Source organism: Canis lupus, chromosome 5, assembly GCF_011100685.1.
Source record: "Canis lupus familiaris isolate Mischka breed German Shepherd chromosome 5, alternate assembly UU_Cfam_GSD_1.0, whole genome shotgun sequence".
NCBI lineage: Eukaryota > Metazoa > Chordata > Mammalia > Carnivora > Canidae > Canis > Canis lupus.
In genome coordinates, this window is record NC_049226.1 from 77,327,221 (window position 1) to 77,348,431 (window position 21,211).

General features: G+C 42.5%; 1 protein-coding gene and 1 long non-coding RNA gene across 8 annotated transcripts in view; one reads left to right on the forward strand and one right to left on the reverse strand.

Annotated features, from left to right (window-relative positions):
• Window positions 1-21,211, reverse strand: part of HYDIN (HYDIN axonemal central pair apparatus protein) — a 389,826-nt gene that overhangs the window by 10,845 nt on the left and 357,770 nt on the right. For all 6 annotated transcript variants that reach the window (XM_038538390.1, XM_038538392.1, XM_038538391.1 and 3 more), the window contains 8 exons: window positions 20,913-21,082; window positions 18,406-18,604; window positions 16,204-16,362; window positions 13,988-14,265; window positions 12,534-12,753; window positions 10,700-10,912; window positions 9,592-9,755; window positions 8,570-8,720 (listed from right to left, as the gene is read on the reverse strand). In XM_038538390.1, coding sequence (XP_038394318.1) covers window positions 8,570-8,720; window positions 9,592-9,755; window positions 10,700-10,912; window positions 12,534-12,753; window positions 13,988-14,265; window positions 16,204-16,362; window positions 18,406-18,604; window positions 20,913-21,082 — 1,554 coding nt within the window. The remainder of the gene's footprint in view (window positions 1-8,569; window positions 8,721-9,591; window positions 9,756-10,699; window positions 10,913-12,533; window positions 12,754-13,987; window positions 14,266-16,203; window positions 16,363-18,405; window positions 18,605-20,912; window positions 21,083-21,211) is intronic.
• LOC106558856 overlaps window positions 1-21,211 on the forward strand; it is a 62,225-nt gene that overhangs the window by 6,740 nt on the left and 34,274 nt on the right. For both annotated transcript variants that reach the window (XR_005360110.1, XR_005360109.1), the window contains exons 5-6: window positions 13,585-13,650; window positions 14,233-14,401. This is a non-coding gene — a long non-coding RNA (uncharacterized LOC106558856). The remainder of the gene's footprint in view (window positions 1-13,584; window positions 13,651-14,232; window positions 14,402-21,211) is intronic.

Consider the following 21,211-nt stretch of genomic DNA (forward strand, 5'->3'; position numbering starts at 1 on the left):
GAGAGAGTGTGAGCACAAGCATATGTGTGAGCATGGGGGGTGGGGTGTAGGTAGAGAGAGAGAGAGAATCTTAAGTGGGCTTCATGTCCAGCAGGGAGCCCAAGGCAGGGCTCGATCTCATGACCCTGAGATCATGACCTGAGCCGAAATCAAGAGTTAGATGCTTAACTAACTGAGCCACCCAGGTGCCTCTAAAGATTTTATTTTATTTTACTTATTATTTTTTTAAGATTTTATTTTTTAAGTAATTTTTATACCCGATGTGGAGCCTGAACGCTCAACCCTGAGATCAAGAGTTGCATGCTCCACTGACCAAGCCAGCCAGGCACCCCTATATTTTTTAATAATAGATTTTTTTAGTGGTTGTTCTAGAGCTGACAATATGAAGTTTTAACTTGTCAAATTTATTTAAAGTCAGTATTTTATCACTTCCCACTTTATAACTGATCCTTACGCTTTCTATTCACACTTCCAACCTGGCAAATGTATTGACCTTACTATAGTATAATCTCATTGACCTAACAACTCTATCTTTTGTACTTTTGTTGTCATATCTTTTACTTCTACATACATAAGAACACTCACCTTACAATGTTACTATGTTTGTGATCAAATGTTGTCATTTTAAGAAAGTTCTAAGAAGCAGCAGCATATATGTTATATATATATATTATTTATATAGTATATACTTGCTTATTAATCATTTTGAGTGCTCCCTTTCCTTCCAATAGACCTAAATTTCTGTCTGGTATTATTTTCCCACTATCTGAAGAATATGTATTAGTATGTTGTCCAGTGATGCAAGTCTGTTGCAGTGACTTCTCTCATGTTCTTTTATCTGAAATTATTTCTGTTTTAAAGGATATTTTCAATAAGTGAAGAATTCTGGGCTGATAGAATTCAGCATTTTGCAGATGGCTTCCCCTATATAAGAGAAGTCAGGGGTCATTTTAATTACTGTCCCCTGTATAACAGATTTATTTATATCTGATTGTTTCAAGCTTTTCTCTTTATCTTTGGTTCTTAGCAGTTTTACTCCGATGGGCACAGAAATGATTTTTTTTTTTTTTGTATATCATGGTTTTCCTTATGTTTCTCCTGCTTGAGGTTTGCCATGTTTCTTGTATCTTAAATATATATATTCTACAAATCAAATCAGGGAAGTTTCAGATTTTTTTTTTCTGAATAGTTTTCTGTCCCATTCTCACTTTCTTCTCTGCTGGGACTCATATTACTTATGTATTAGAAAATTTTATATTTTTTCACAGGTTCTTGATGCTCTGGTTCTTTTTATTCAATCTGCTGTTAGCACATCCAGTGACATTTTAATTTCAGCCTATTGTAGTTTTCAATTCTAGAATATCCATTTGGTTCTTTTTTTTATAGTTTCCATTTCTCTGCTCAGATTCCTTATCTGTCCATATTTATTTGAAATACCGTCTTTCAGTTCTGAATATGTTTATAATAGTGCTTTGAGGTCTTTGTCTGCTAGATCCAATATCTAGCTCATCTTGGAGTCCATTTTCACTGAATGTATTTTTCTTGACTATGGGTCACATTTCCCTGTTTCATCATAAGTCTAGTAATTTCTGCTGGTGCACTGGACATTGCTGATGATCATTGTAAAGATTCTGGATTCTGTTATCTTCCTTGTAAGAGTGTTGATTTTTATTGTAGGAGGCAGTTCAATCCTTGATTTATTAACTTATCACCTTAAACTTGTGTGGGTTTGGTTAAATGCTTTATTAGAGCAGATCTGTAGATAGCTCAAGGTGTTTCTCAAGACTTTCCAACTTGGTGGGATTCAATCTCTAAATTTTGTCCTTCCTGCATATCTTGCAGATACTTAGTTTTAGGCTTTTTAAGTCCCAAAAGGACTTATCCTAAGGGCATGGTCCATTCTTCTGGTCTTGCTGGTATTTCATCTAGGTTCCTAGGATGTTAATGAGATGTTAATGCAATCTCTTCACTCTGGCTGGGCCAAATTTCCAATGTTCCCCAGCATTGATTAATGTAGCTTTGTCCCTTTATCAATCTCTTTTGGAAGCTGCTCTCTGATAAATCTCATGTAGTCATCTTGTGCATGTGCAGGACAACTTTCAGCCAAAGACTTTTAAGGAAACTCCCATACAGACTTTTGTCTCTTTTCCCCCCAGCACCCTGCCACTCCATGCACTGCTCCCTCTGCTACTCTCACACTCTGTAGACACCAGCTATTTCAGTCGCACCAAACTCTGATTTCTGCGCTGTCAGTTCACTGGGGCAGCTGTGCTAACTCACTGCGCTGTAGTCAGGAAACTGTCCCTTGGCAGAGATCCAGGACAATTATGGAGATTCATCTCATTAGTTTTTCTTCTCTTTGATGGATTGCAGTCTTGTGCTGCATGTTGTTAATGCCTGAGAAGACTTGCCTCAGATATTTTGTCCAGTTTTATAGACATTTATGGTGGGAAGAGTAGTTACCCCATCATAATCAGAAGTGCTTTTGCTTTTTTTTCAATTTTTTTTTTTATTTATAATAGTCACAGAGAGAGAGAGAGAGAGAGACAGAGACACAGGCAGAGGGAGAAGCAGGCTCCATGCACTGGGAGCCCGACGTGGGATTTGATCCCGGGTCTCCAGGATCGCGCCCTGGGCCAAAGGCAGGCGCCAAACCGCTGCGCCACCCAGGGATCCCCCAGAAGTGCTTTTGATTAAAAAAACCTTTTTGTTGTTTATTTTAATGCATATTATTTTAAAGAGACTCTGATCTGGGTTCACCGTCATTTTTACTTAACACTTTAAAACATATATTTACTTATATTTTTCTGTTCACATGTACAGTTTATGACTATCTCTGTTCTTTCCTTACCCTTCTGATGAATGAAAAAACACCTTTCATTGCCCCATTTGCTTCCCACTGAAAGAGAAAAAAATTTTCATTGCCTTATTTTATTCCTTCCCTTGCTATTTCCTATATTGAGGTCATTTGAAATATTCATTTCAGATTGCTTTTCAAAAGTTATTTGGAATTACCTGTCAAATGAATTTTGATTCTTTGTTTAGTGTATCCTTATGTTTTCCTTTTGAATTCACTTACTTATTTAAAAATTTTTTCTAATTAAAAAACTTTTAATTTTACAGTACTTTTTAAAAAAGGGATTCTATGTATGGGTAGGTTACTTTGAGTCCTTGCATGTTTTAAAATGTCTTTATTTGCCCTTGTAATTGTTTTGTTTGGAAAAAGTTCTATATTGAAAATTACTCTGAATTATGTGAATAGCTTAGTCCACTTCCTTCTTTTTTTATAGACTGAGTGAGCATGTATGTGTGCACATGTGAGGGGGGGCAGAGGGAGAAGGAGAGAGAGAATCTTAAGCAGTCTTGAGGCTCCACGCTCAGTGCGGAGCCCAATGCAGGGCCCAAGCTCATTATCCTGAGATCATGACTTGAGCCAAAATTAAGAGTCAGACCCTTATCCTGCTGAGCCACCCAGGAGCCCCTCCACTCTTTCTTGCATTCAGCATTGCCATGAGAAATCTGATGTTACCATTATTATTTCCTTTTACTTTATCTAGAAACATTTAGGAATTTCTTTTTTATCCCAGTTTTCTACAATTTTGTTCTTATGTATTTAGATTCTTAGTTTGTTCTCTATCATTAAGAGTCTCTTATGGAAAAAAAAAAGAGTCTCTTATGGGTGACGGGCACTGAGGGGGGCACTTGACAGGATGAGCACTGGGTGTTATTCTGTATCTTGGTAAATTGAACACCAATAAAAAATAAATTTATTAAAAAAAGAGTCTCTTATGGCTTGTTTCCCTCTCTTCTTTTTTGCTTTTCCCTCTCCCCATATGTTCACCTGTTTTCTTTCTTAAATTCCACATATAAGTGAGATTATATGGTATTTGTATTTCTCTGACTGACTTATTTCACTTAGTATAGTACTCTAGCTCCATCCACTTCATTGCAAATGGCAAGATTTTATTCTTTTTGATGGCCGGGTAATATTCCATTGTTTATATTACCTCTTCTTTATCCATCTCCTCTTTATACATTCATCAGTTAATGGATATTTGGGTTCTCTCCATACTTTGGCTATTATTGATGATCTGCCATCAACATTGGGGTGCATGTACCCCTTTGGATCTGTATTTCTGTATCCTTTGGGAACATACCTAGTAATCCAATAGCTGGATCATAGGGTAGTTCTATTGTTAACTTTTCGAGGAACCTCTATACTGTTCTTCAGAGTGACTGCACCAGCTTGCATTCCCAGCAACAGTGCAAGAGGGTTTCCCTTTCTCCACATCCTCACCAATACCTGTTTCTTGTGCTGTTAATTTTAGCCATTCTGACAGTTGTGAGGTAGTATCTCATCATTGTTTGACTTGTATTTCCCTGATGATGAGTGATGTTGAACATCTTTTCATGTGTCTGTAAGCCATCTGGATGTCTTCTTTGGAAAAGAAGTCTCTTCTTCTTCCCATTTTTAAACTGGATTATTTGTTTTTTAGGTGTTGAGTTTCTTAGTAGGTGGATATTAGAACTTTTTGATTTATATTTTATGTCTCACATTTCCTTTCATTCTTCTTTTGAAACATCTTTATTGAGATGCAATTCACATACCATATAATCCACTCATTTAAAAGTGTACAATTTAGTGGTTTTTAGTATAGTCACAAAGTGGTACAAATATCACCACAATCAATTTTAGGCCATTTTCATCACTCTGAAAAGAAACTCTGTCCATTACCAATCACTCCCCATTTCATCCTAACCCATTCACTCTAGCCCTAGGCACCACTAATGTACTTTTTCTTTCTATAGAGCTGCCTAATGAATTTGGACATTTCATATAAGAGAAATCATACAACATGGGCATTTGTGACTGGCTCTGTTCAGCTACCATGTTTTTTTAAAGATTTTTTTATTTCTATTTTTTACATTTTTAAATTTAAATTCAATTTGCCAACATATAGTATAACACCCAGTGCTCATCCTATCAAGTGCCCTCCTTAGTGCCCGTCACTCTGTTACCTCATCCACCCACCCATCTCTCCTTCCGCAACCCTTTGTTTTCCAGAGTTAGGAGTCTCTTGTGGTTTGTCTTCCTCTCTAATTTTTCCCACTTAGTTCCCCTCCTTCCCTTATAATCCCTTTCACTATTTCTTATATTCCTTATATGGGTGAAACCACATGATGACTGTCCTTCTGCAGTTGACTTATTTCATTCAGCATTACACCCTCCAGTTCCATCCATGTTGAAGCAAATGGTGGGTATTCATCTTTTCTGATGGCTGAGTAATATTCCATTTTGGTGTGTGTGTGTGTGTGTGTGTGTATATACACACACACATATTGCATCTTCTTTATCCATTCATCTGTCAAGGACATTGTGGTTCCTTCCACATTGTGGACATTCCTGCTGTGAACATTGGGGTGCAGGTGTCCTGGCATTTCACTACATCAGTATCTTTGGGGTAAATACCTAGTAGCACAATTTCTGAGTCATAGGGTAGCTCTAATTTTAACTTCTTGAGGAAACTTCACACTGTTTTCTGGAGTGGCTGTACCAGTTTGCATTCCTACCAACAGTGCAAGAGAATTCTCCTTTTTCCCACATCCTCTCCAACATTTGTCTTGTTAATTTTCCCCATTCTCACTGGTGTGAGGTGGTATCTCATTGTGCTTTTGATTTGTATTTTCCTGATGGCAAGTGATGTGGAGCATTTTTTCATGTGCTTGTTGGCCACGTGTATGTCTTCTTTGGAGAAATTTCTGTTCATGTCTTCTGCCCATTTCATGACTGGATTGTTTCTTGGTTGTTGAGTTTGATAAGTTCTTTTTTTTTTTGATACGTTCTTTATAGATCTTGAATACTATCCCTTTATCTGATATGTCATTTGCAAATATCTTCTCCCATTCTGTAGGTTGTCTTTTAATTTTGTTCACAGTTTCTTTTGCTGTGCAGAAGCTTTTTATCTTGATTAAATATCAATAGTTCATTTTTGCTTTTGTTTCCTTTGCCTTCATAGATGTATCTTGCAAGAAGTTACTGTGGCCAAGTTCAGAAAGATTGTTGCCTGTGTTCTCCTCTAGGATTTTGATGGATTCTTGTCTCACATTTAGATCTTTCAACCATTTTGAGTTTATTTTTGTGTTTGGTATAAGAGAATGGTCCATTTTCATTCTTGTGCATGTGGCTGTCCAATTTTCTCAACACCATTTATTGAAGAGACTGTCCTTTTTCCAGTGGATATTCTTTCCTGCTTTGCCGAATATTATTTGTCCACAGAGTTGAGTGCCCATTTCTGGGTTCTTTATTCTGTTCCATGGATCTATGTGTCTGTTTTTGTGCCAGTACTGTACTGATCACAGCTTTGTAATAAAGCTTGAAGTCAGGCATTGTGATGCCCCGGCATTGGTTTTCTTTTTCAATATTCTTCTGGCTATTCAGGATCTTTTCTGATTCCATACAAATCTTAAGATTATTTGTTCCAACTCTGTGAAGAAAGTCCATGGTATTTTGATAGGGATTGCATTGAACGTGTAAATTGCCCTGGGTAGCATAGACATTTTCACAATATTTATTCTTCCAATCCATGAGCATGGAATGTTTTTCCATCTCTTCCTTAATTTCTTTCAGAAGTGTTCTGTAGTTTTTAGGGTATAGATCCTTTACCTCTTTGGTTAGGTTTATTCCGAGCTAGCATGTTTTCAAGGTTACCCATGTGTTGCATGTATTAGCACTTCATTTCCATTTCTTTTTAGTGCCAAATGATATTCACTGTATTTATCCATTTGGATTGATGCACATTTGGTTCATTTCCATTTTTTGATTCTTATGAATAATGCTGCTATGAACAGTTATGTACAGGTTCTTGTGTGGACATATGTTTTCATTTTTCCTGGGTATATACCTCGGAGTGAAACTACTGAGTCACATGGCAACTCTGTGTTTAATCATTTAAGGAATGCCAGACTGCTTTCTACAGCAGCTGCACCATTTACACTCCTGCCAGCAATGCAGGAGGGACCCAATGTCTCTACACCTTCTCCAGCACTTATTATTTCCTTCCATTCTTGCCATTTTTCTGTGATCATGTGTTAAAGTCTGTGCTATTACCCAGCTCTATCTTCTAACTTCCTAGTAATCTCTTCAGAGTTCATTATACTACTCAGCCTTCCTCTATGGTTTTCTATTATAAACATTCAATTTGTTTTTAAATTTCCCGGGTCTTTAATTGATTGTTTTCCACAGTAGCCTGTTCTATAATGGATAGGATTATCTGCGTTTATTCCTTTGAGGATATTAATAATATTCATTAAAAATCTTTTGTTTGCTGGGATCCCTGGGTGGCTCAGTGGTTTAGCGCCTGCCTTTAGCCCAGGGCGTGATCCTGGAGTCCTGGGATCGAGTCCCACGTCGGGCTCCCGGCATGGAGCCTGCTTCTCCCTCTGCCTGTGTCTCTGCCTCTCTCTCTTTCTCTCTATGTCTATCATAAATAAATAAATCTTTTAAAAAAATCTTCTGTTTGCTTTAATAACTCCTTTATCTTAGGGGTTTCCTCTTTGCTGAGCTGGTATTTTCTATTTATGGTGGCTTTTTTTTTCTTCAGATGTTTCATGATATGTTGATTTTAAGGTTCTCTGTTAGCCTGTGAATGTGAACTGAGTGGAGCAACCTATCTCAGTGATTGTAGGAGAGGAGATGACCTCCTAATGCATAGGTTTTGCTAGTATCTCTTCTGGAGGAAAGATCCTAGGTTCTTTGTTTTTTCACTTTAAAATCTTTCCTCAGCTTTTTTCATCTTCATGATAGCTTCTAAAACTATCTATAAATGAGTAATTTCTATGTATTATCTATAAATGAGTAGTTTCCACATATTATCTTAAGCCTTAACCTCTCCTGTGAGCTACTGACCTATATATGCTCCTTTTCTTCAAAGCATGTATTTCATTTTGTAATTATACATTCACAGTACCATTGTTTGGTTAAGACCCTTCTTCCTTTATTGGACTGTGCATTCCATGAAAACAGAGACTGTGCCAATTTTTTATCATTGCTGTGTTGCCCGCATTTAGTATAGTATGTGGCATATGTGCTTACAGATGTTTGTTGAACTAATGAATGAATTAGGAGAAACAGTTCATGCATGAAAGACCCCATGGTATGTTGGAGCTGATAGCTCTGAGTTGAGTCCTGGCTCTGACATTACTAGCTATATATACTGGGTGTTCAGTACAATGTTGGCCACTATAAGCATTCAGAAAAAGGGATCTTTTCTCATTATTGTGGTCTGGTGTTTGCTGGCCTAGTGTTATATTCTGCTTAAGGATTTTCATGATTCTGCTGCCTTGAATGTTTGGCGTGTGTCTACATTATGGATGGAGGGCCCTGCATTTGGCTCCATCTTAAAGAGGCTGGGAATTCTGAAAGCCTTTTTGCCAGGTTACTAAATGGTGAGCCCAACAGGAGAAGGATAGGCTGACAGTGAGAGGACATCTTCACTCCCTAATACCAGGATCATCATCCTCAGGGGCAAACCTCCAGGGTCCCAGGGAAATGCCTTTAACGTGTGGATACCTTTGCACTGTATAGTCCCTCCTTGTGGGAAAAGAAGTTCAGCTTGTAGTCTTTCTTGGAGCCAGACAGTACATCAATGTAATCAAGGCCTTTTAGGGTGACGCTTAGGTCTGGCCTCTCTGGTTTCACCATTTCCACAATGACTCGGAATCTGGGGGAGCACAGTAGCACATGAAGAGAGGACAGAGAAAGTGAGATCATCTGCCCAAGGGAAAGAAGGAAAGGTGCTATATCTTTACTCTTGATTTTATGAAAAGCATGGGGGTCCAGGGTTCTGGTCTTCACTCTGTCTCTAACAGTATCAACAACTACCATTTATTGACACCTGTTATGTGCCCTGTTATGTGAAGTTAGAGCTGGTTCAGTGCTTTTCATGCATCACAGGCATTTAATCCTCACAGTGTCTGTAGGAGGTACATATAATTATCACCTCCTAATGAGGAAATAGAGGCCAAGAAGAGGAAACACACTTAGATAAACATGACTGGTTATGGGTAGAACCAGGATTCAAACTTAGGTCTGGGCCTTCATCTACTATGCTACCTGGCAGCTTTCAGTAAGTCTCTTCTTCTAGTCTTTAGCTCCTTCTCTGTAAAAGAAGGGGACAAACCTGCTTGTCCTCAAGCTTTTCTAATCCTCCTCTTCTATTCTACTTCCACTGCCAGTAAAGATCCAAGGGATGTCCTTCTCTGGCCAGTGGCTTAGGCAATAAAGTAGAGCACTCAATAATAACCACCATGATTCTCATTTTGGTAATAATAATAACAGCTAACATTTACTGAGCACTTATTTTGTGCCAGGCACTGGCCCAGGAGACTCAGGTAATCAACTATTCACAGATAGCACTGACTGCCTGGAAGCTTAGAGTTCAGGCAATGCCTGGCCACATCAGGGAACTTTGTCTCTGATACTTTCAGCCCCTCAGTGTCCTCTAGAGGTGCTGACCAGGGGAAGGGCCAGGCTAGACAGTGGAAGTCCTCTCTCCATCTTCTCCACTCTGACACTTTGCCCCAGTCCCTCACCTCTGGGGCTTGTTAAGCCAGTTGTTGATTGGCAGGAGTTCCATGTAGGGTGTCTTACAGGGTACTTCACGGTAGATATTTGCCACAGCTTTGGGGAGCTCAGAAACCCCATGCAGCATGTATAGCCAGCCAGTCCCATCTGGGAGGGGGAAGAAGAGGGTGCCCTAAGGAGAAGAAACATGGTCAGAATGGCACAGAAGGTCCCTTATTATCTACCTCTTAGGCATAGTAATGACATAGGGTTAACAGAGCCCCTCACATAAGCATAATTCTTAGAAAGCAGCTTGGTAGTAGATTTTAAGAGTCATAAAAATGTTCATATGTATTTGAACCAGGAACCCGGCCCCAAGGAATTTAAGAGTCTCATCCTCTACCAATTGAGCCAGCCAGTGGTCTTACTCTAGGGAATTTAAAAATTCCTTCAGAGGAAAAAGGTGCACACACACACACACACACACACAAGCACACAGATATATTAAAACCATTTATAATATTGATGAAAATTTGGTAATAACTTTAATATTTATATTCAACAACTGGGGGATGTTAAGTAAATTATGGAACTCTCATTTAAAGAAATATTAGGTAATCATTAAACATGATTATCACAAAGACTATTTAGTTAAACAGAAAAATGCTCATGATATAATGTAAAGTGAAAATAAACAGAATGCAAAATTGGGTATGCTATGATGGCAGCTATGGTTATATCTGAATGAGGGTCGGTAGTGAAGATAGAAGAAAATAGTTCCCTTTTTTAGGGTGGAAGATTGTGGCTTCTTTCCTTTTCTATTTGTATTACAGCCACAATGATGGTATTTGTGCAATTAATCTAAATATTAATTGCTTGATCTTAGTCCAGGACTCTGTTCAAAACTGTGACCCTTGTTCCAACAGAATCCCCTATACATGAAAACATGTGCGTGCCAAGGGAAGCTTTGGACTCAATAATCTTCATGATTCCCTACTGTTCCAACATGATTCTTGGGGACCCCTCTCCTTTTAATATGCTCCGAGCTCCCAGACTCTGTCTCCTCACCTCTTTTGCACGACTCTCCCCTCCAACCACACAGAGGAACCACCATGGGTCAGGGGGGCCTCAGTCTACCTGATGTTTGCGGTTTTCCAAGTTCATGGTACGAGGTCTGTAGGTAATCTCATAGGGCTTGTTTTGCTGATGGGGCTCCAGGGTGATGAACTCAGGCCCCTCCCAGTGCTCGCCCTCAAAGATGGGGTGCAGATTCCAGGTCTGGTTGGTGCGGTTTGAAAGCATGATGGTCTGCGTGTGCTTGGAGCGAACCTGGCAGGTGAAATTCACTACCTGGAAGAGAGCAGGCATTTAAAGTAGGCAGTAGAATTTACAAGTGAGGAGTTCGAGGGAAGGTGCAGGCTGGAGTTACATATTTGGGAATTTCAGGGCATGGTGATTTTTTTTTTAAGGCCAAGAAACTGGATGAGATTGTCAAGAAGTTAAGTGTTTTTAGGAAAAAGAAGAAATTTAATTCTTTATTGGCACACTCCAATGTTAAGAAAAATCAGAAGGGGAGATGAGAGGGAGCATCTAATAAGGTAGGTGGAAACCCAGGAAGGGGTGGTATCCTAGGAGCCATGTGGAGAAAGTGTTGGAAGGATCCTCCTTCAAGGGACTTGTTCAAGGTTTCACATGCTATCAACAGGTCAACAGTTGAGAACTGACCAAATTTAGTAATGTGGACAGTGTGGCATTGGCGGTAAAGAGAGTCAAATATGTTAGAAGATAAGACCAATAGACCTGCAGCTGTGGTCAAGTGGATTCTGACCAAGGTGCAAAGGTATTTCAATGGAGGAAGGATAATCTTTTCAACAAATGGTACTGGAACAATTGGATATCCATATACAAAAAAATAAAATGAAAAGAATTTTGACCCTTATCTTGTACTATGTACAAAAATGAACTCTAAACAGATTGGAGATCTAAATATAAAATTTGTGTCCTGAATATATGAAGAACTCTCAAAACTCAATAGTAAGAAAACAAACAACTCAGTTAAAGATAGACAGAAAATTTGAACAGATACTTCAACGTAGATCATATATGGATGGCAAATAAATACCTGAAAAGATGCTCAACATCGTTAGTCATTAGTGAACTACAAATTAAAAAAACACAAGGAGACACCACTGCATATCTATTAGAATGGCTAAAATTAAAACAACTGACTGTACCAAGTATTGGCTAGAAGTGATATAAGTGGAAATGTCAGACATTGCTGGTAGAAATGTAATATGACACAACTACTTTGGAAAACAGTTTAGTAGGTTCTTTAAAAAAAGTAAATATATACTTGCTTTATGACCCAGCCATCCCACTCCTAGATATTTACCCAAAACAATGAAAGTATATGTACTTGCCAAGACTTGTACATACATTTTCATAGCATACTGACTGATTCCATTTACATAACACTCTTGAAATAATGGAAATATAGAGATGGAGATTAGGTGTCATTTTTACCATAAGCAGTTTTTTACCAAAAGTGGAACAGAGTCCACTCTTAGGTTTCTATGGACATGGTCAGCAGAGGGTTAATCCAAGGCCCCCTCTTTTTTTTTAATGAGAGGAGAGAAGGGTGTTTACCCTTTACTTACAGAGCTTGTAACAGAATTTGATCTAGCCAGAGAAGTCAGTGCAAGCTTCCTTGAGAATGTGATGCTTGAGTTGAGAGCTGAAGAATGAATAGGAATTAACTAAATAAAGAAGGAAAATGAATATTGCAGTAGTGGGAATAGAATATGCAAAAGTCCTATGGCAGGGGTGGGGGAGCAGGTCTGAATGTTTGATGTTGGCACCGAGCACTGTTTGAACAGAGTCACTTGTTTCTAGAAGGCCTAGCTGAATTCACTCGTGGAGCTTGCTGGGCCCACTCTGACCACTGGCCCATCTGTGGGCAGCATCTACTGACCTCTTTTACTGCAGGTGGTCCCACGCAGACTCCAGATAGGGTTAGGCTCAGAGGACTGCCTCCCTGGATGAAGCAGAGCAAGTTTTTATAGAGACTTTCCTTGCCCACCTCAGTGGGATGGTAGGTCACTTCGAAGGAAACCTCCATGCCTGCGGTGATGTAGCCTTCTTCTGGGCGGATGGAGAAATGAGGCTCAAATTTTCTGACATCCCACTTAAACCTTTCCAAGACAAAGGAGACAAGAAAGACAGTTTACTAGTATCCTGGGGGGTCTCCTCAATGCTGCTGGTATCAACAGACTTTGCCTAGGCTTTTAGCTGAGAGGTATACTCCCTTGAACACTCCCTGGGACCTGGGGAAAAGATCTTCACTGGGTGCAGCAGAGGCTGGTAGGGACAAGAGCTAGGTCACCGCTGGGTAAGATGGCTTGGCTGCGTCTCAGACCTGAACAGGGTGGGAAGTGGCTGCATCTTATCTTATTGTCCACAAGTGACTCATTGGGGAACAGGTGCATGAACATGCTAACACATGCGTGTTCAAGATCACACAGCTAGGAAGTGATTGTGCTAGGACTGGAACTCTCCTGAGACCGTGGCTATAAGCACCCCCTGCACTTCCTCTCAGGTCAGATCCAGGAGGGCAGAGGGGATGCCCTCATGTGAGAGTTGTACTTGCTTTTTGTGAGAGCCCCATGTAGTCATCCCTCTGTGGGCCAGACAGGAGACAGAGGGTGGTGGTGCAGACCTGTGCTTCCAGCAGTAGGGCTGCCACACTGCATGCTCAGGGTGCTGTTCACCCTGAGGCCTGAATGAGGGTGCCCACTGCAGGTGTGCAGTGCCCACCCACATAGCCATGGTGGCATGCCTGAGTAATGACTGGGGTGGGCACCTGCTGGCCCGAGGGAAGAGTCTGGAAAGGAGAGCAGTCACAGATATATTTGGGTTCCAGTCCTGTCTTTCTCACTTCTGAGCTACGGGACCTCAGGTAAATCACCTGATCTCCTTGAGCCTCACCTTAATCTGTGAAATGAGGACAATATCATATCTTACAGGGGCCTGCCTGGGATAATTAAATGGGAGCTGATATGCAAGAATGCTCAGCACTGCACCTGCACAGCGTAAGTAATTGCTAAATGTATGACTTTGGTAAAGTAATCTCAGTTGTCTCATCTGTAAAATGAGATCAGCCATAGAACTGTCTGGGATTAACAGAGAGGAACCATGTAAAGGGCCTGTAACAGGCACCAAGCAAATGTTACTTATTACATTAATTTTAGTAATCCTGGCAGCAGCAATCACCCTAGCAGGGCCACTGTTGTCACATCTTGAGTGAGGGGAGGGGAAGGGAATAAAAATTTGGCCACACTTGCAAAACAAACATCCAGTTCAAGTCCAGGGCAAATTCAATGTCAGAGGGCTGTGCTCAGCCTTGGGGTGGGCACCCCACTCTCCTACCTCGCACCCACGTCACCCGTGTTCAACATAAGGATGCGACGCGTGGCTTGTGTCTGATACACGACTGGCCCGAAGGGGAGATGCTCCTGGTCCAGGGAGATCTCCAGGGCCTGGCAGCAGCCGCTGAGGAGGAAGAGGGGACGCAGGAGCCCCATACATTCCATGAACACCTCCTCAGAGAAGGGAGGGATGCGCTTCTTTGGGGCAAAGATGACTTCCAGCTTACAGACCTCTTTGGGCTTCAGGGAGATGTTGGAGAATGGTATCAAGGTGATGACCTGGACAAAACAACGAGACTCAGCCACTGAGGGCAGGGGTGTCTGAAGCTTCCATTCCTGGGTCTTGCTGTCAGGATGGCAACAGCCCAGGGGTCATATCCCTTTCTGCTCCCTCCTACTGGCGGGGTCACCTTTGGTAAGTAACTTAAGCTTTCTGTGACTTTCTCTACAGTGAAGATTTGGATCATCTGAATAAATGTGTGGCACACAATAGACCTTCAATAAATGTTAATTCTCTCCAGCCCCTTGTAGCCAGTGACCCCTGCTCTCTGGTGGAGGAAATAGTAAGGTAAGAGGAAATAGAAAACACTCAGCTTTCTGGTGTCTTTCCAGAGCGCTCCCTGGACTCCCTGCAGCATGCTCCCTGGTGTGCTGTTTAAAATGCACATTCCCAGGTTCTACCCTGGGCCCACTGAATTTTGGGAGAATCTGGAACTCGCATCTTCAAAAGTGCCCTTACCCGTGTGTTCTAGAGTTTGAGAACTGCTGTTTAAATTCATCTGGCTTTCCCATCCCCCTTTGTCCTGGTAGGAATCAATCGAAATCAGCTTTAAGGAAGCTGAAGCCCCTTCCGTGCTTGCGCTGCCTGGGGTACAGGGTGCTGTGCAGTTGCCAGCAGTGGACCGGTGACGGTGTGAGTAACAGGTCACTTATCACCTGAAGAGGCAAAAGTGGCTCGGCCGATGGTCAGGGGCCTGGCCCAGCTGCACTGAGGACTCTGCCTTGGACAAATGAGGAAATGGAAGCAACGAGTCTGCCCTCCCTCTGGATGGCAGCCTGGGCCCTGACATGAGGGATGCCCACCAGCTCTCTTGCTCTGGCTAGCTCTCTCAGCCCATTTTCCCATATCTGGCAAGCCCCAGATGGTTTGCAGCACTCGTGCTATGCTGAATCACACCTAGATTTCCACAACCACAGACCCTTTGGAGCATATGTACCTGGGAGCATACTTCTCCCCAACCTGTCTGTCTGCAAGACATCTCTTCACTCTAAGCTTGGTACAGGCCTCCCTCCACCAGGAGGCCTTCCAACAGCCCGTGGCCATGCTCTAAATGGCCCTCTCCCAAGTCACACCCTGCCTCTGCAGTTTCTAGGCTGTTCTGGTGTTATTTCTGTGTCAGTGATCCCTGGAGACTGCAAACTCCATCAGACCACTCTGTCGTATTCATTTTTCTATGGACTAAATTGTGTCCCCCAAATTCATATGTGAGTAGTGCTCAGCCTTTAGGGTGTAATTAGGTTTATATGAGGTCATGAAAGTGGGATCCTCGTAATGGGACTAGAGCCCTTACAAGAAGAGATGCCAGAGAGCTTGATTTCACTGTCTCTTTGCTGTGTGGGCATATGGCAAGACGGTGGTAGTCTGCAAGTGATTGTTTAGGGTGTGGGATTATGGGGAAAATGTTTTTCTTTTTTTAAAAAGATTTTATTTATTTATTCATGAGAGACACAGAGGGGGAGGCAGAGACATAGGCAGAGGGAGAAGCAGGCTTCCTATGGGGAGTGTGATGTGGGACTCCATCCCAGGATCCCGGGGATCATGACCTGAGCTAAAGGCAGACACTACACCACTGAGCCACCCAGGCACCCCCAAAATGTTTTTCTTTATGAGCTTCCATATTTTTCAAATTTTCTACAGGATATATATACTCATAAGAATTCATATCTATTGAATCCATCCCTTTTTCTTTCACTCTGCTGCCTTTTGACGTATGCAGTTTCTCTAAGTCTTGATATCCTTATATGTAAAATGAGAATAATAAAAGTACTAGCTCTCTACTGTTTTTCTGAAGACATTCAGAGGTAGCACATGGGAAGCTCTTAGAATGGTCTGGCACACAGTAGGTGCACAAGAAGTGTGAGCTGTTAGTGTTGCTAGCACAGTCATCTGTATCATTGTGAAGCACAAAGAGCCCACCGGGAGCCCTGAGCACCAACCTTGGGTTCTTGGAGTTCTGGAATTGAGAACAGGACCGACTGGCTAAAGGTGAGCTGGGTGTGGCTGTTGTTCATGATGGAAACCGTTTTTTTCACAACCTGTCCTGGCAGGACAGCTCCTAACTTCACAATCCTATTGGCTGGATCTAGGATCGAAATCTGCAGAAAGAGATTGGAGAGGAGGGTTCTATCAATTACCCAGAAAAATAATGATCATGATCATCTACTCTGGTGAGGCAAGTGTGGTTCCTCTCTTTCAGTGTCCTGCCTTCTTCATACAGGTGGGCATTCATGCACCCAGTAAACATTCATGTGCAAAAACTACTCCCCAAGCAGCTCATTAAACAACTACATACTTTAAAAAATATTTTATTTATTTATTAGAGAGAGACAGAGAGAGCGAGCAAGCATGCACAAGCTGCGGGGAGGGGCAGAGGGAGAAGCAGACACCCTGCTGAGCAGGGAGCCTGACTCAGGGCTATGTCCCAGGACCCTGGGCTCATGACTTGAGCCAAAGGCAGATACTGAGCCACCCAGTGCCCCAACAAATACATAATTATAACGGGGTCAAGAGTCATGAAGGAAAAGCTCAGGGTACCTTGAGAGTGCATACAGATGCTGAACTGGCTGGGGGTCCTGGGGAGGCCTCCCTGAGGAAGGCATGTCTACACTGCATGGAGAGCTAAAGGCAGGGTAGGATCTAGTCAGTTTGAGTCAGGGTGTCTGTGAGATTGGAGGACACCCGGAGCCAGGGGACACCCCGTGGCAAGGCCCTGAGTTGGAGGAGTGGCTCAGTCAAGGCCTGTGGCCAGGAAGGAGGGGCACACTGAGAAGACAGGCTTGGAGGTAGCCAGGGTTTATGCTGGGAGAAGTGGGAAGCCAGGGAAGCATGGAATGACCCGATCAAACGTGTATTTTGTGAATGCTCTGGCTTGTCACTCTGTGAAGACGGGCTGGAAGATGGCAGGAGAGAAAACTTTGAGGAGTGACAGTAGCTGACCATTCAGACTAGAATGGTGGCAGCACAGATGGACCAGCAGACACGCTTCCAAGTCCTTATAAGGCATTGATTGCAATGCTGGCCTGGATGGATCAAAATCAGGCTGGGCCTCGCCCACAGGACAGCACTGACTCACACTCAGCAGCACCCACTGGTCACTGTCATTTGATCACTCACTAAACTGCACACGCCCCTGCTCCTCAGCTTCATTTATATCCAGCCCACATGTTTCCATTCTCTCTAAAAAGCTGAGAGTCTCTAGCAACAGCCTGTGCTACTGGAGGGCAGAGAACATGTTTAAGTCATCTCCGGATTTCCCCCAAAGTACCTAGCACACGGTGGGTGCAGAATGAGTGAGTGATAGAACGAATAAGTGATATTGGAAGAGACCTCCACTCCTCTGGCTTGGGTGCAGACACACCAGGTGGCAATGTCCTGTAGTTCCTCTAGCTTGGTGGGAAGGCATCCAGGGGACACATCCCCTCCATCCCTCCCACATCTCTCTCTCTAAGTGGCTGCAATGTTCTATGCACTACCTGAGCATCTTGGAAGGCCAAAGTCTTCCAAAACCTTCTATTAAAAATGCAGATATACCCACCAAACAGACTCCTTAAATGTTTACGAGACACTGGGGAGAAAGGGATTAGCAGCAGGATTTTCATTAGGAGCTCCTACTTGGAAGAGATGCCCTCAAACAAATATAATCCTGGAATTTGTACCTGGCTCAGGAATATTAATCAGTGTGGCTTTAAGGAGAGATGTTTCACAATTGAAACGTATGTCTGCATACATATCCCAAACAAACTGCTATCCAAAACAAATTTTGCCTATTTTTTTTTTCAAATCTTGCCTATTAAACCTGAAAACAAAACATGGCCTGATGTAAGAAAAGAAGGGTGTGGTCAGGATTATACATCTGACAGTCCCAAAACAAACTTCTCCAAGAAAATGTTTCTCCGGTGCCTGTGATTAGTTGTAACCTATGAGACACGAAAGTTTGGTATTGAATAAGGTCTATGATTCACTTGAGTCAGATTTGACAGTTCATCTTTTGGAAGGGACTGGCTGGCCTCTGACAGAGGAGCTTGGGGGCTGGATATGGGGAGAGGGGAAGAAGAGTGGCCTCAGTGGCAGGGGGATAGGTGGCCGGGAGGGCAAAAAGGAGGATGCCAAGCCTGAGGATCTCCCCAACTGTCTCTTACCTTCATCTCGGTGCCTTTCCCTTTGATTTCAATTACTTGTTGTGAGAGCCCATTGATTTCAAAGGGGATGAGTTCTCGATAACTGATACTTTCTCGAGGATAAAAGGTGATTGGAATCTCCAGTGTCTTTCCCGGCTTGATCACATCAACACGGAAGTTCACCTCAAGGTGTGCGGTATTGGTGTAAAGACAGTCTAAGCTACAGAAAATCAGAAGGAAGGTGTGTAAATTAGAGGGTCCACATACTTCTTGTTTTCTCTACAAAGGAAGAGCATTGGCAGCACCAGCCTGTGCTCTTGGAGGTCAAAGACCAGAAAGACTGATTTTGTCCCCTTGGTTCTCTGAGCTGGGTACTGATAGTTTCCTGACCTGCTGCCCTAGAGTCACAGCATTTAAGGGCTGTGACTCAGCAGTGATCCAGCCCACACTGCCCTGGGCATAAAGTTACTTACCCCAAATCACACCCTGAAATCCTGGTAGAACCAACCCTCAAACTCAAAAGTGCCACAGCCCTTTGCTCAATGCTCTTTGCACTGAATTTGTCCTCTTTTTCTGGAAAATGCAGCTCATGGCTTTGTATCCTCTCATAAGAAGGACGTTTCCTGGGGTGCCTGCGTGGCTCAGTAGGTTAAATGTCTGACTCTTGATTTCAGTTCATGATCTCAGGGTTGTGAGATCGAGCCCTGTATCAGGCTCCATGCTGGGTGTGGAGCCTGCTTAAGATTCTTTCTCCTCGCCCTGCCGCTCCCCCTGTCCACCCCCCGCCCCCGCTTGCTCTTTCTCTCTCTGAAAAAGAAGAAGAGAAGAAGAAGAAAAGAAGAATAAAAGAGGGAGGAGGAGGAGGAGGGGAGGAGAAGAAGAAAGCACTTCCTAAGTAACTGGGTGGCAAAGCGCAGAGGAGTATGTGTTCTGAAGTCACACAGACAGGAGTTTGGATCCGGACTGTATCACTAACGAGCTATGAGATCTGAGAAAAGTTACTTGGCCTATTTGGGTCTCTGTTCCCTTATCAGTAAAGCTGAGACAGTGACAGCTACCTCATAGTTGTCGTGAGCATTAAAGGGAATACAGTGACCAAGTCAGTTGCTAAGCCGGGCACAGAGGAAATGTTCCACAAATGTTCTCATTATCACTAAGTGCTCAACTACACAGCATCTTCGAAGACCACATCCGCTCTGAAGACCATGGCCATGACCTCTGGCCCCTGGACCTCTCCATTACAACACTTCCTTGTCTGTCTTCCAGGTAGTTAGAGGAGTCCAGCTAGATCAATAAACCGCACTTAATGCCTTTGTGTAGGACTCCTATTGAATTAAATCATGCAGGAGAGTGCAGGTAGATAAGGTTTTTAATTAGCATTTCAAATCACATGACACTCTTGTAACTTACCCTTCAGGATGCTAACCATCATTATTACAGCAGCAGCAGCGGATAACTGAGCATTTCCTATGTTCCAGGCACTGTTCTCAGTACTCTCTCTAGAGGAACTAATTTAATCCTCCTAATAGGCCCATGGGTGAGATGCTATTATTATCCGCCATCTCAGAGGAGGAGAGTTTAACCTTAGAACTTAGGCTTAGGGGATCCCTGGGTGGCTCAGTGGTTTAGCACCTGCCTTCGGCCCAGGACATGATCCTGGGGATCTGGGATCGAGTCCTGTGTTGGGCTTCCTGCATGGAGCCTGCTTCTCCCTCTGCCTGTGTCTCTGCCTCTCTCTCTCTCTCTCTGTGTCTTTCATGAATAAATAAATAAAAAATCTTAAAAAAAAAAAGAACTTAGGCTTAGAACTTAGGCCTATGCTATCTGGTACAGTAGCTACTAGACACATGTGGCTATTCAAATTTAAATCCAAATTAAAATGAATTAAAATTTAAAAAATTAAAAATCCAGTCCCTCAGTTGCATCAGGCACATTTTATGTGCTCTGCAGCCACGTGTAGTCACAGGTTGCCATATCAGACAGCACAGATATGTAACACTTCCAGTGTCCAGGAAAGTTCTATTGCATAGTACTAACCTAGAGAGCTTTGAGGAAACAGGTCTCTGGGTCAGCCTCTGGAAATCCTGTTTCAAAAGGTCTAGAATAAGGCCCAGAAACCTGGACTGGAATATTCTACACAGGGATGGTACAGAGACGCTGGATTTTAATCAGAAGACTTAGGCTTGGTATAGATCTGTTATTAACTGGAAAATAATGGGCTGAGAAATTCACTTTTTAACTCTTCAGACCTTGGCTTCCACATCTGTTATGTGAAGAAAATAAATGCAAGCCACTGAGCCTCTCGTCGAGTCATCTGGCATTGCCCTCCTCACTTAAAGAAGATTTTTAGCAGAAATCTGAATCATGGCTACCCAAGCATTAGTTATGGAGAAAAGAAACTTCAGATTCTGGCCCAACTGTCTTTGACTCTGTACCATAATCTTTCTTTTTCTGTTTTGGCAAGACTTCACCTTTAGGACCCACAAGGAGCTACAGAATCATCTGGAAGCTCTGGGAAGTCTGCTTACCTCATAGACGTTTCTTCCTTGTTGGTGACAACCAGGATTTGTTTGTATGGGGGCATCCCAGCTTGGTAGATGAAGCAGGTCCCAAAGTTGTAACTGGTGAAGGAGAAATGAACTGCTGGGCTCACAGCGCAGCCTGAGATGCTGCACATAAACATCGGGCCATGGCTTATCTGTGGGGAGAGAATGGCAGGCAGAGAGTGATTAGAAATGTGAACAAAGGCTCCTCAAGTCCTCAGGTGAAAGAGGAAAGCAGTTGGTGCTTCCCCCCATCCCCCTGCCAAAAACAAAACAAAACAAAA